This window comes from Cucurbita maxima, unplaced genomic scaffold (genome assembly GCF_002738345.1).
Source record: "Cucurbita maxima cultivar Rimu unplaced genomic scaffold, Cmax_1.0 Cma_Scf00011, whole genome shotgun sequence".
Lineage (NCBI taxonomy): Eukaryota > Viridiplantae > Streptophyta > Magnoliopsida > Cucurbitales > Cucurbitaceae > Cucurbita > Cucurbita maxima.
This window is the reverse complement of record NW_019272027.1, coordinates 2,667,302-2,681,257: the sequence shown is the minus strand read 5'-3', so window position 1 is coordinate 2,681,257 and position 13,956 is coordinate 2,667,302. Positions and strand designations below refer to the sequence as shown.

At 37.9% G+C, this 13,956-nt stretch overlaps 1 protein-coding gene across 3 annotated transcripts; it reads right to left on the bottom strand.

Annotated features, from left to right (window-relative positions):
• Positions 1-8,293: 8,293 nt before the first annotated feature.
• LOC111486657 lies at positions 8,294-13,839 on the bottom strand. 3 transcript variants are annotated; one of them, XM_023133865.1, is made up of 4 exons: positions 12,158-13,839; positions 9,124-9,481; positions 8,644-8,753; positions 8,294-8,549 (listed from the first exon to the last, which is right to left on the bottom strand). In XM_023133865.1, the coding sequence occupies exons 1-2, from the start codon at positions 13,663-13,665 to the stop codon at positions 9,478-9,480; spliced, it is 1,512 nt and encodes a 503-aa protein (XP_022989633.1). In that variant the 5' UTR covers positions 13,666-13,839; the 3' UTR covers positions 8,294-8,549; positions 8,644-8,753; positions 9,124-9,477. The 3 variants fall into 3 exon arrangements, with proteins under 3 accessions (XP_022989633.1, XP_022989634.1, XP_022989632.1); XM_023133866.1 differs by having other exon boundaries at positions 9,221-9,481; XM_023133864.1 differs by having other exon boundaries at positions 8,296-8,549; positions 8,644-8,835; positions 8,896-9,481.
• Positions 13,840-13,956: the final 117 nt, after the last annotated feature.

Genomic DNA, 13,956 nt, shown 5'->3' with positions numbered 1-13,956 from the left:
TGATGTTGACACGTGTCTTGGGGTTCTACACTTTTCATATATATTGATATATGTGAATTGTTTTTGGATCCAAAATGCTTATGTTATGTTATGTATATGTTATAATATGTGAATTGTATGATAATACTTACGGCACGATGTGTTTAATGATATGTTTGAGACAGGGTACGAGAAGGAAGCACAAAACGTAATGTAAAAATAGAAGTAAGAAATGTTCATAAAACGTTAGAGTTAGATTATGTGTCAAAGTACTATGTATATGAGAGGTTGATAAAATAATACAATTAGGTTATTGGTAGAAAGGGATAAGATTGTGATAGATTGATAGAAAAATAGCGTTAGGATACATTCCTGTGACATGTGATATGTATAAGAACTTTAAGACTATGATAAGTTAGGGAACGATATGACCACGAAGTGTCTACGATATGATATTATTATGACACGACATATGAATTATATATATATATATATATATGTTGTCGTATGATATGAAAATGATATGAAATATGTTATGGTACGAGATATGTGATTAATTGACATGTTTATGATATGATATATTGTGATGCAATATGTTATGGTATGATATGTATATGATGAAATGTTATGCTAAAAGCATGGAACGTTCTGTTATGTCTCCTAAATTGTGTGTATACGACATGATATGAATAACATGAAATCACGATAAATGACATGAAATATAACCCCGTTAGAATTATGTATGATATGAGAAATGATATGATATGAGGACTGAAAAATGAGAATGATATGATATGAATGAGAAATGATAGCGGGGTTATATTTAATAGTGTTGAAAACGGAAAAATATTGGGACCTCATGCATTATGTGTGTTCAAGTATTGGGGGATACCTCTATTCCATCACGAGGGTACGAATACGTATACCACTAGGCAGGTAAAGTATCATTATGTTTTACATAATATTGTCGTGACGGTTACTAATTCTAATGGGTGTCCGGTATAAGGAGCTACTAGAGCAGGCTCGCCCGGCCCCAGTGGTGTGCGAACTGTGGTGAGCCTATACTCGCATATATGGGATGTGTGTAAAGTATATGGTACACATCCAAGCTGCCTATAAGGATAGTGTCGTAGGAAAATAGACTGATATGATAGGTCCCGTCATTACATTCGCATTTTCTTAGTCTGGGAGCACCAGGGTCTAGACCCTCTGACTGTCGCTCATGATCCTAAAGTGCTCAATCTACTCGAGGTGTCCTAACTTAGGTCATTGTCTAGCCAACCTAACTCTAACGCCCTACCTCTATTTAGACTCCAAAATTAGAGTTATATCCGGTCTTTTTGTAGTCAATTATGCACTCATAAAACTCTTTTCTCATTATTTGCTCAATTTGTTCTAATTAACAAGAATGAAATAGGTCATTGTGGTTCTACATGAAAAGAACATCAATTTGCATAAATCGAGCTTAATTGTATGTTTAATTGAGTTATTTGGTAAAATTCCAGAATATTTATGGTTCTGGCAAATTTGGAAACAACACTACTGGCAAATCTTGAAACAAATTGCTGACCTTGATGTTGGAGCAATTCGGAAAGCAAACTTTTCGGGGATGACATGAAAATTTTAATGCACATCAATCATCCACGTGGGTAATTGTCTACCCAATTAGGAACATCGACGATTTATTCCTATTCAACCATAAATGGGAAGCCACGCACAATATAAAAAGGAAAAAGGATTCACAAGAGGGAGAGCCACATTTTGGGAAGCAAAATTCGAATTAGACCGCAGCAGCCTCTGCTACTGTGAATTGCTGTGAAATCAGAGAAGAAGAAGAAGAACCCTAATCCCTGTGACAGCCGAAGGAAAAGAAGACCAAAAAGAATTGATTAAGGCAAAGAGGTGGACGTGAGAGCTCAAGAGAATGGATCTTCCATTAAAAAAACAACAAAAAAGCTTCATAACTCTCTAATTCCTTACTCCCTTTTCTTATTCTATCAATTTAATATGTTTGAGATGTGGGTTTCTCTGTTTAATTCAGTTTGTATAGAGAGCTCAACTTACGAGAGTATTTTATGTAGTTTAAGTATGTTGACGGTGTGAATTTAGTTTATTAAAGAGTTGTTGTTAATGATTTACATGTTTGTTTAGTTGGTCACTTTACATATATAGTTATTCTCTTATTCGGAAGAAGAGAGGGAACAATAAAATTCTCTTTAATACTCTAGTTTCATTGCAATGATACTCGAAGATAATAGAAGGGTTACAAATAATTCTTCTCCTAGAGCCTTGCTAATAGAAATTAAAAATCTATTATGGAAGTAATCACGAGGCATATCTTAACCATTTATCTATTTAATCTCTCCTACTCAAACTTTCCTTATTATTGTTGATTTTCTCCATTAATATTGTTTAATTAGTTTAAAATCACCCACACCCGTTTAAATGTTATCCAAAAACTCACTTAATTTCGAACAAAAAAAAAAAAACTAACAAAAAAGATTGGTTCTACGTGGAATCGATAATTTACTTATTACTTGTTACTTGTGATAGTGTATATTTGCACTTATTTTTGTGAATTGTACATCATTTTATTATATACATCCACAAGCGATCAACAAATAAACCCGCTCCATAGGAGAACACACAGTCAAACACCTGGTGCTAACATATATTATATCATACGCACGTATAAGCAAAAAAAGATCAACGAGAAGATAACATTCATCAATCACCCGAAGCACAAATCGCAATAGTCCATCCTCCTTTCTAACACGGTGGAAATTATATAAAACATCATTCATCACAAATCTAGTCAGGGGCATTTTTATAATTTCTTACATTATGCAAACTAGACTCATCCAGATTGTCCAACTCATATTCTAGTCAGGCATATTTTCACTCTAGCCTTGCATAATACATAAAACAACATGGTTCTCAAAAATCTCAACCTAGGACATAATAGTAATTTTTCAAAAACATACATATAGTACATACTTATACAAAAACACTCTTCCGAATTTCTTAACATGCATTATCTATCTAAGGTAAAGAATTCTTGCACGCTAGCATGTTCTAGTGATACCTACAAGTATTGTTTGCCTAAACTTCGTGTGATTACTTATATGGATGACACGTGTCTTCTCGAAATAGCTTTTCTGCGTGTTAAGAGCTCCGAAATTTCTGAAATCTCTCTCTCACATGTTGTCACCTACACATTCAACTCGTTCGTCAAAATTTCAAATTTTCAAACAAGTTTTCAATTCGAATTTTCATAGCTTTCTCTACATCACTCGAATTTACTTATTTTCCTCCTTCTTTTGTAAAACTTATACAAAATTTCTCTAATATCAACATACTAAAAATTAAGAACTTAATTACAATTAAAACTCTCAAATTCAAAGGAAAATCAAAATCAAGAACTCGAAAATCATATCTTTCATTATTCCTCGTTTCTTTACGAAGAGTGACTCAAAATCCCAAAATGATTACCCTAAGACCACTGATTCTTGTGAAGAAGATTCAGCAAAAGTATGACTCTAACTAACCCTCATTCAAGAATCCCTAAACTCTCCTCTTGAAATTCAATCTCTAAAACCTCGATCAAATTTCAAAACTTTGACATAAAAGAAAAAAATTAGATTTTTAATTTTTTGTCGGGTGTTACAAATTTTCTCCTCCTTAAAATCTTCCATACTTGAAAGTTGTTTATGCCTGATTCCCAAAGGTAGGACGTCCTCTTGTCAAATTTTCTTGTCTAAGTTGCTACCTTGTCTCGATTGTAACTCTATTGAACCGTGACTATGGACGTCCGTTCGTTGCACATTCAGATGTGGTTGATGCAACTGTACTACACCTTACTCACCTTTCGGGGTGCTCCTAAAGCTACCCCTCTCGTTTGTGATGTTTCACCCTCCCTTGGTTTAAAGGTCACTACTAGGTCGTTGCCATCCATTAGGGTGTGATTACAATCACATAAATTCTATAGGCTTTAACCCAAGTGCACATGTCCATCTTCCTAGCATCACATAGCTTATGCATAAATTGAGGAAGCCTAGGCAATCTCAAGTCGAAGATATATTGGTTGGAACATGCAATAATGAAGTGGTTCATCTTCATCATCTCAATACTATCAAACTCGGGCACAAACCTTATCAGTCTGTTGGGCACCAAATCGTATTTCTTGACCGTCTTCACATCTTATTTTGTTTTACGAAGGCTACTTAATTCTTGAGGCTGACTACCACTGGGTAGTACTTTGTTAGGTAGACACTTTTGAATTGGAACTGCGTCACTAGTCCTTTCTCATTGTCGAGTATCTTCAAGGCACTCTTCTACTAAAAGTGTGTCATACTTCTCTCAGCATGTACCTGACACAATGTACTCGATACCATAAAGGGTAGCTTAAAGATTGTAAGGTTGTCTCTATAGCCTCCAACATGTTTTTGTTACGTCTATGATCCCCTAACTCAATACCATGTGACCACTACCAACAACTAAAACTATTCCGTTCGAGAACCTTGGCGTATAACTATTGTGCTCATATCACCATCAGAACTCTCCTCAAATGTTTCTTGTGAACTATCTCCATCTTGGTGTACGCTGGTATATCGTCAAAGACGACTATGATGACGGTATCGAAAAAGTCTCACGATCACTTAGTTCATCTGATCCTTAAACTTTGTAGGACATTGATAAGGTCAAAGGACAGCGATAATCTTTCTTTACCCATGACGGCTCCTGAAAGAAATCCTAAGTTTGTCCTTTTCCATAATCCTCAAGGGGAGGTAAGCTGATCTTGCCAAGACCCTTATGATCCTCAATGTCTCACCAAAAATAGACTTGTAATTCCTCCTCAAGTGGCCAACTCAGACCCTTCTTCATAAAGTGAAGCACTATCACATAGGTAGAACATCACATGCTAGTACATCCTAGCAATCTATATAAGTATTGTTTGAGAAAAGTCTAAATAGCTATTTAGATAAATGAAACATATCTTTCGGATCTAACTTTTTTTTGTGTTAAAAACTCTAATTTTTTTTTAAAAAATTAAATAGTAGGTCCTAATTCAAGTAAAATTTAGGTTGATATTGAAATCAAAGCGAAAAACTGTTAAATGAAGGTCGAAGGGGGAAAAGGAGCTCACCACGTGCCTAGACAATCTCCCATGTGCATGTACATACACGTCTAAGGGGAGGAGCAAGCACTCACGACACAATACTTGGCACATGTTGAATCCCACTTCCATGTCAAGTCGAGTCGATTTGGTGGCATGGGCCAACAGTAGTGGTTCAGGTCGAGCGTAGTGGTTTAGATGCGGACATTCAGGTCGAGCATATTAGGTCGGATAAAGACATTTGGGGCAAGGGAGAGTGCATTAAATCCTCCAACACACGATAAGTGTTACAACCTCACTGAGAGAAAGTAGGTTGTGACCGCCACACGCAAGAAAGACAAAGGGCAACCATCAAGTGACACTCATCTGGACACCTAAGGGTCAAGATTGAGAAGTGACATGATCGACTGAAAAGGACGGTGCATCATCCAACACACCAAGAGTGTGTATTGAAGCTAAATCAAGGTAGACATAAGGTTCTAGAGAACGAGGTAACACGAGTGTCGAAGACAAACTCGAAGAGGGCTGAGTAGAGCCCCAAGCCATAACCTCAGAAGTTGGGGTTTCGATTTGAGTTTCGACATGGGGCTATATGAGAGATGGAAGATCACAAAATTTGGTGTCAATCGGATCCCGACGAACTATGCACAAGGACGTATGTCCACTTGCCAAAATGACGTCTACACGAGAAGAATTGAAAATGCCTCAAAATCTACTATAACGAGGTATGATGTTGGCTCTCCCTTAGCTTTAAGCCCTGTGACCTAAGCGAGCTACCTTATCGCACATGCTTGTATCATAGCATGAATGAGCGTCTCGGGCATCTTCATTTGAAAAGGGTCTTTCAAGGACAATACCGGACGACACGGATGTGTCGGTATTGTGCCCCACCCCATGTGTCTGAGGCTGGATTATGCACTCGTTATCTTGAACATATGTCGTAAATGGTTTAGCATAGACACGGGAGAGTCCAATGCTTGAAAAAACTCAAATGGATGGATGTTTGGGATGCCCCCAATGAGATGATTGACACATGGGTCAGTTCTCAATGGACGTGTCTAAGTAAAGCAAGATGGTCGAGCTGTCTTGAGACATGGGATTGCTTCACGATGCATGAGTCGTGTTGTTGGAAACCAAGATGACAATGAGATGTGACATTGTTGTGTCACACATGATTAGAGCGTCATGTGTGGCCACAAGCTTGGATTTAGTACAAGTTGTGTTTGGTTGGCAAAGGCAAACCTCGTCGACAGTCCGATGAAGCCAAAGGATGAGCAAAAAATGTAAATTGGGCTTGAGTCTCCCTTAAAACTTGTCATGAACATGTCAAGATTAAAACGTTACATGGTTGAAGATGTATGACCGTGACGACGCAAATCCTAATCTGTAGCAGACATTTCTTGGCCAGTTGTGCAACACCGCTCCTTGCTTGACGTGTGGTCCTATCTTTGCCTGACACGTGTTCCTTCTTCCTCAACCCTACACAAATTCAAGAATTCCACGAATATTTTTTTAATAGTTTTCTATTTTCGGAGAGGGGTAGAGTTTTAATCCATCTTTTTAACAAAATTATTTTATGCAATTTTTTAAATGCATAGAGAATTAAATGCTTTCAAGTAGACTCAAAGTACTTAAATTTAATGTTCTTGACGTTCATCGAAACTTCGCCTTTTTATCCGATTCAACTCTGGTTTTCTTGAAGTAAATTGTGCGAAAACCTTTCAAGGACAACATTGTGTTTTTTTGTTGTTAATCTATCCGTCCACGTTGTGATCAAATCAGGTGGTGAGATTTAAGATTAAATAAAAGACCCTTTTATTTCTCTTTAGGGGAGACCCAATTACAAATTTGATCCTAATATATTAATAAATTAATTTCAAATTTAGTCTTAAACTTAAAAAAGTAGATTTATGTTGCATTAGGTAAAGATTTATATTCCTTAAATAATCATCGATCATCAGTGTGATGAAATAGTCAATGGTCGATGTTATTTGGCTTGCCTTTTACATTCACCAAATTTGGCTTGCCTTGCCTTTTACATTTACCAAACACTTGGATCGTAATATGTAAAACAAAGTACATTAGATTCTACCATCTTGAATTATATGAGTAATTTGTTAACATTTTAATGCATGAATTGTGCATTATTTTAGCTAAACATGTTTTCAAACCCTTTTACATACAAATAAGATTGATGACTTGTTTTATGAGTTGCTGGTTGCAACAAATTTTTTCAAGATTGTAATTGGAATATCAACCGACGAGGATTGAAGAGAAGGATATTCGCAGGAGGGTATTCTAAACAAGGTATGGCCATTATGAGCTTACTAGGATGTCCTTAAGATTGATGAATAAACCAACCGTGTTTATGGACCTAATGAATAGAGTGTTCAAGGAATATCTTACCAGGTTTGCAATTGTGTTCATAGGTAATATTATGATACAATTTAAGATCAAGTGTGAATTTTGGCATGAGTTGGTAGCTTTCCTCGAGCATGTACTAACACGAGGAGGTGTTACCATGGACCCGACCAAGATTGAAGTAGTAACATATTGATCTCGTCTGACCACTATTTGTAACGGCCCATATCTACCGCTAGCAAATATTGTCCTCATTGAACTTCTCTTTTAGGTTTACCCTCAAAGCTTTAAAACGCGTCTACTAGGAAAATGTTTTCACACCCTTAGGTGTTTTGTTTTCCTCCCCAACCAATGTGAAATATCACAATCCACCCCTCTTCAAGGCCCAGTGTCCTCGCTGGTGCTCGTCCTTTCTCCAATCGATGTGGGACCCTGCCAAATCCACCTCCCTTTGGGGCCCAGCGTCCTTACTGACACATCGCCTCGTGTCTACCTCCTTTGGGGAACAACATTCTCGCTGGCACATAGTCTGGTGTCTGGCTCTGATATCATTTGTAACAGTCCAAGTCCACCACCAGTAGATATTGTCCTCTATGGGCTTTCCCTTTTGAGCTTCCTCTCAAGGCTTTAAAACGCGTATGCTAGGGAAAGGTTTCACACCCTTATAAATGGTGTTTTGTTCTCCTCCCAACCTAGATAGGATATCACAGTACATAGTTTTCAACACGATACTATATTTTTTACCAGATTCCTCTAAGATAGTTGACCCTCTTACTCAGTTGACTAAGAAGGGGAGTGCATTCATCGAGTAAAGATTATCGAGTAAAGATTATTTTCAGAAACTCAAACAAAGATTGGTTACAAACCCAATTCTCATTGTGCCAATACAAACAAGAGAATCCTTCGAGAGGGAACTTGGATGCGTTTTAATGCAGCTTACGCATCTCATCAGTTGAAGGACTATGAGCACAACTCTTTGGAGTTTACGGTGGTAGTGTTCACTAGAAATTTGGAGGCATTGTCTGTATTGCAAGAAGACTCAAGTCTTTACAAATCATAAAAGTCTAAAGTACCTCTTCACTGACTCACTCACCTGAAAGTAGTAAAAGATTATGATCTAGACATTAGTACCATCAAGAAAATGCGAATGTTGTGGCAGATGCATTGAGTAGGAAGTTGGGACATACCTTAGCATTGATCATCGAGCAAGTTTCCATTCATACAGGCATGGAACGTGCTTGGATAGTTGTGTTGATGGGAGTAGTTAAACCGCAGTTAGCTAGATTAACAGAGCAGCCTACATTGAGACAAAGAATTGCTAAATAGATGGAACCATACATGTTGGCATTGGTTAAAGAATGAAAAAGGAAATGTTTCTCCTTAGTTGCAGATGAAGGAATTCCATGGAAAGAACAATTGTGTGCCGGAAAATGTTGAACTCTAGGAGGAAATACCAACAAAGACTCGAAACTCACAACTTTCGGTACATTCTTGTAACACTCAGATGTATCAAGACTTGAAAGAAGTACTTTTAGCGGCGGAGTAGGAAGGTTAGACAAAAGACAGTAGGTTTATTACAACCTCTAAAATATAGTAGATTTTGTTATAGGATTTTCTAAAAAATGCTAAGGCCATACCGTGATATGAGTCATAATTGATCGACTTACCAAATCGACGCACTTCATTCTTAGGAATGTCGATGTATCAAACATTGGAAGATATAGCCATCTACATCTTATGAAATTTTCTTATAATAACAATTACCAACAATCAGTATGACACCGTTCACATATTCCTGTTGGTGAGGAAGCAAGTGGCGGCCACAGGTGGCTGCGATGGAGTGAGGAGCTACAAACTCAACCTCCATGTTCGATAACTCTTCAGAGACAGAAGCTGAGTTTTTTTATCAAAGAGTTGCTTGCAAGTTGGAAAGGCAGACCCTAAGCCTTCAGATTCACAGTGTTTAAGAACATTTGTTCATTTCCTTTGCAGAAATGTTCCTGTGGGAACTGCATTCTCCCTTACCTGTCAATATGAGCAACATACGATTACAACATCTGTAAAGCAGAGGAGACGATATTTTCGAACATTTTTCGAACATTTTTCTCACTAACCCATCTTTGAAAACATGAATTAATATCAGTTTTATGAATTTATAAGCAGCAACACATTATCAAGAACATCCAAATGCCCTGAGCATATTTAACAACATGAAAATTCTTCTGATGGGCAATGTGAGATAGGCAAGATAAATGTAGAATGAAAGGGAAGGACTATGCAGCAAGCAGATGAAAGAGCATCTGAACAAACAAAATAAAAATAATCGAACACGTGTTCAACATTTGATTAAAAACCTTAATGGATGGAGCCAATAATTATGAATACCATGAGAAATAATTTTTCAAACGATGCAACCAAATAAAGTTTTAGAATAGTACTGCCAAATCAGGATGAAACTTGGAATTATAGGCCCAAAAAGAATACTGCTTGAATGCAAAACAATTTGCTAGCTAGTAACTGGCACCGTAATCCTAGTCAATGGTTATGAATTTCCCAAATCTAAGCTTCAAATGTTGGGAAATCTCACGTCATTGCAAGCACTATTGAATCTTCCCATCAATTCCCTTTGAATCTCTTATAGAATCTATCCCCAAAAGTAGTGGCAACAAAAATTCATCACCACAGTAAAATGGAAGCAAAAAGATCGCTTTGTTTAGTACTTCTTTGGTGTCAAGGTTATTTTATATAATAAGCGTTGTCAAGAAAATGCAGAGCTTCAAAATCCTTTTACCAAATCACATGCACAATAAGACACTAAATCAGGATAAATAATAGCAAAGGTACGTCCAATCTTTAAATAACCTCCTATCTAAGGACTTGAAAACACTAACAGAAGCTTTACCAAGGAGCATTCTCTTTGCTTAACTTATTTGAGACCCAAACATGGAAAACACCTTTGGATAATAAGCTCATCCTACGAACAATAAGATTGAAATCATACATTGTGAATTGTGGCTTCCATTAATGATTTGGAAGAGTATATTTGCCTAATAACTCATTTAAATTGTGGACTATATATACCCACCCTCCATTTATAGCCTTTTGACATCCAAGTGAAAAAGCATCTGAAGAGAACTTCAAAAATGAGTCTTTAATCTCAATGGTCGATTCCACTGAATAGTGAGTGATCAACCTCTCTATCTCTTACTCTTCAGATTGTGAAATTTGGTAGTTTCCTTTGAAATGTGAGTCTTGGTATCAATCACTTGTTGAAAATTTTTCATACTTCCATAACCCTATCCAAGATCAAATTAGAATTGGAGCTTAGGTTCTTCCATGGTTTCTTGTCTATGTAACTGCCAAATTGTACACAAGAGTGAAATTTCCAATATATCAAGATTGAAGAAATGCAAAAACGAGTGGAACGACTATAGCTAGTGTAATGTCCAACATTGGTTGGGGAGGAGAACAAAACACCATTTATAAGGGTGTAGAAACCTTCCCCTAGCAGACGCGTTTTAAAGCCTTGAGAGGAATCTTGAAAGGGAAAACCCAAAGAAGACAATATCTGTTAGTGGTGGATCTAGGTCGATACGAACGCTGGGCCCCAAAGGGGGTGGATTTGGCGGGGATCCTACATCAATTGGAGGAAGGAAAGAGTGTCAGAAAGGATGCTAGACCCTGAAGGGGGTGGATTGTGATGTCCTACATTGGTTGGGGAGGAGAACAAAACACCATTTATAAGGGTGTGGAAACCTTCTCCTAGTAGACGCGTTTTAAAGCCTTGAGGGGAAGCCCGAAAGAGAAAGCCCAAAGAGGACAATATCTGCTAGCGGTGGATCTGGGTCGTTACAGCTAGTTTCTTAATCCAGTAGATATAGAGAGATCAGAAACCTTTGTGAAAGTGAATTCAAAGAGAATTCTAGAAATAAAGATTTTCCTTCAACTTTGTATCTCTTTCCTTCAACTTTGTCATTAAGTGGTGAATTTGTTCATCTCAAACTCAGCCAACAGGCATTTGATATTCTTTAAGAAACTCAAGAGGAAATATAGACTACAACTTGGAAAAAGTGCAAGGCGGCCTGCAAAGCTCTATAGGAATATCTTATCTTGTCCCAAATTTAGGGTTATCAAAAGGACTCGTACGCCAAGGGCTAACCTAAACTGACTCGAAACTCCAAACTAATAGGTCAAAGTTTGATTATTGAGAAAGCGTTAGATCTCCTTGGATTAGGGCACACGTAAAAGTTTCCCAAGCTTGTCAACGGTACTCTTCTACATTACAAACATTGTAGAGCACAAATCACAGAAGCAATAACCCTTGTATTGAGTAGGGAAAGATATATCAATAAATCTTATGGATGGCCCCTAATCTCTAAGAGGTTGAAGGTGATTTTGGTGGTAAATGGACGAGTACTGTAAGCTCATCGCATTGCACCAGAATTAACTGTTTATGATACAGATAGTACACGTAAAACATATATTGAAACACATTTAAATTGAATGAGGTGAAACGTTAATACAGTACATCTACCCTGATAAAACTCACTTTAAAACTAGTATGCACCACTAGTGCTAGCTTAAAACCAAACAAGTCAATATCTAAGAACTTTTCCTTCTAAATACGACCTCCAAAAGTTGTTAGTTTATATATAAAGAGAACCTTAAATAATACGGTGCAGAGAAAAGCACGATGCTCACCTTCCTCCTTGGTTACTGATTTCTTGAACTGCATTCAGGCCAGATGATTGCAGAGGAACGTCACGGCAGCCAAATGAGGAATTTGAAACTACTGGAAATTTCTCAGTATTAATTAGAATTGCTGCAGATGATGATGGAACACCCAAGCACGTTCCATCAACAAGAATGTTAGGTTTACAATCAGGCGTTCTCTTCAGTTTTGAATTCCGCTTGCTATACTTCAACAAATATCGTTTAGTAGTATCTCTTCTCCTATACTTGAAGAAATAGTGATAGGGCTTTGCAATGCACCTGCACCTCTCATCCCCGGGCAGAGCGGACTTATCTTGTTTGTGTGGCAGTTGATGATCACAACCAGCACTCCTTAACTTAATTGACCTGCTCCTCAAATCATCTTTTGATGGCAACTCCTGGCAAGCATTACCCTTTATAGGCATAGGATCGTTACCCATGGATTCTCGATTGATTTCTAATGGTGCGATGTGATCTTCAGAAGCAGCTTTATCAAGAGAGTTGCATATATTGTTATGTATCAAAACTCGAGGGGTTTTACGGAAATCGAACTCCCTACTATGCAGCGCTCCTATCGATGTGTTGCCATCGTCTACGCTCACATTCTCACAGGCCATGTAGTTCGAGTTCACCAAACAAAAATTCTTGGAAAGTCTTGGAGAACTATTCATAGCTCGGTGCAACTCAATTGCCAACTCGGCGTCATCGGCAGATTCCCTAGACTCTTTGGCAGTGCTTTCATCCCTCTGGGCTACCAAGTTTAATGCGTCGCTAGCCAACTCAAAACCCATCCTATCAACAGCAGTCTTTTTCAGCGCGTGTTCTTCAGCTCTAACCGCAGCATTACCTTTCTTCTCCACCGAACAATTTGAATCCTTCAGTATTGCAGTCAATGATTTGCAGTCTCGGCTAGTTGAAACCTTAGAACTCTGCAAATCCGAAGCATGGATATTCTTTCTCCTAATTTTCCTATTTTTCAAAATAGCCCTAGCAGTGACGATTGGTTTAGGAACCCAACAATCAATACACACAGAAAACTCAGAACCCGAAGAGGAATACGACCAAGGAGCAACTCTACTATACTGAGCAAAACATTCCGTATGAACCCGACGGTTACAATCACAACAACTAAAAGAATCGCCTCTGGAGTCAGCAAAACAGTAAGAACAAACCTGAGAAGATTCGACAAGAGAGAAGCACTTCTTACAAAGAAGAACAATCCGCCACTCGCTGTAGAGGGAATTAAGCCTCGAACGACCGTCAACGACGTCAATACGAAATCCACAAGCATGACATTCCGAAAAATCAGGCAAATCCCGAGTTCTCTTTATCGGACCAGGGGCTTCGGGCTTGGCGGCTGGAGTTAGGTTGAGAGGAACCGAAGAGGATGAAGAAAGAGAAGGCGGCGGTGGCGGCGGCAGTGGTGGCGTTCGCGTTAATCGTCGTCTAAAGAAGGTTTTGTGCTCTTTCTTAACAATTTGAGTGGCTGATTCCATGGAGAGAATTGCGTATGAATGTGAATTGCGAGGAATTCATGGACATCGACTGAATTGGGAACAGGGATTTAGGGTTTATAACGACAAAGATTATAGAAACTAAAATTCCCTGTTTTGATAATGGAATCTTCTTCAAATCTTTCTTGATTCAAAATCAAATCTGCTAGGACTAGTTCGTTCTGATTTTAATACAAATTTTGTTTAGATCATTCAAAACAACAAGATTTTCAGTTCCATAATTTTGTCAGTATGGCCCATTTAATTACTTTACTTTTAGTTAGCCCACAACCT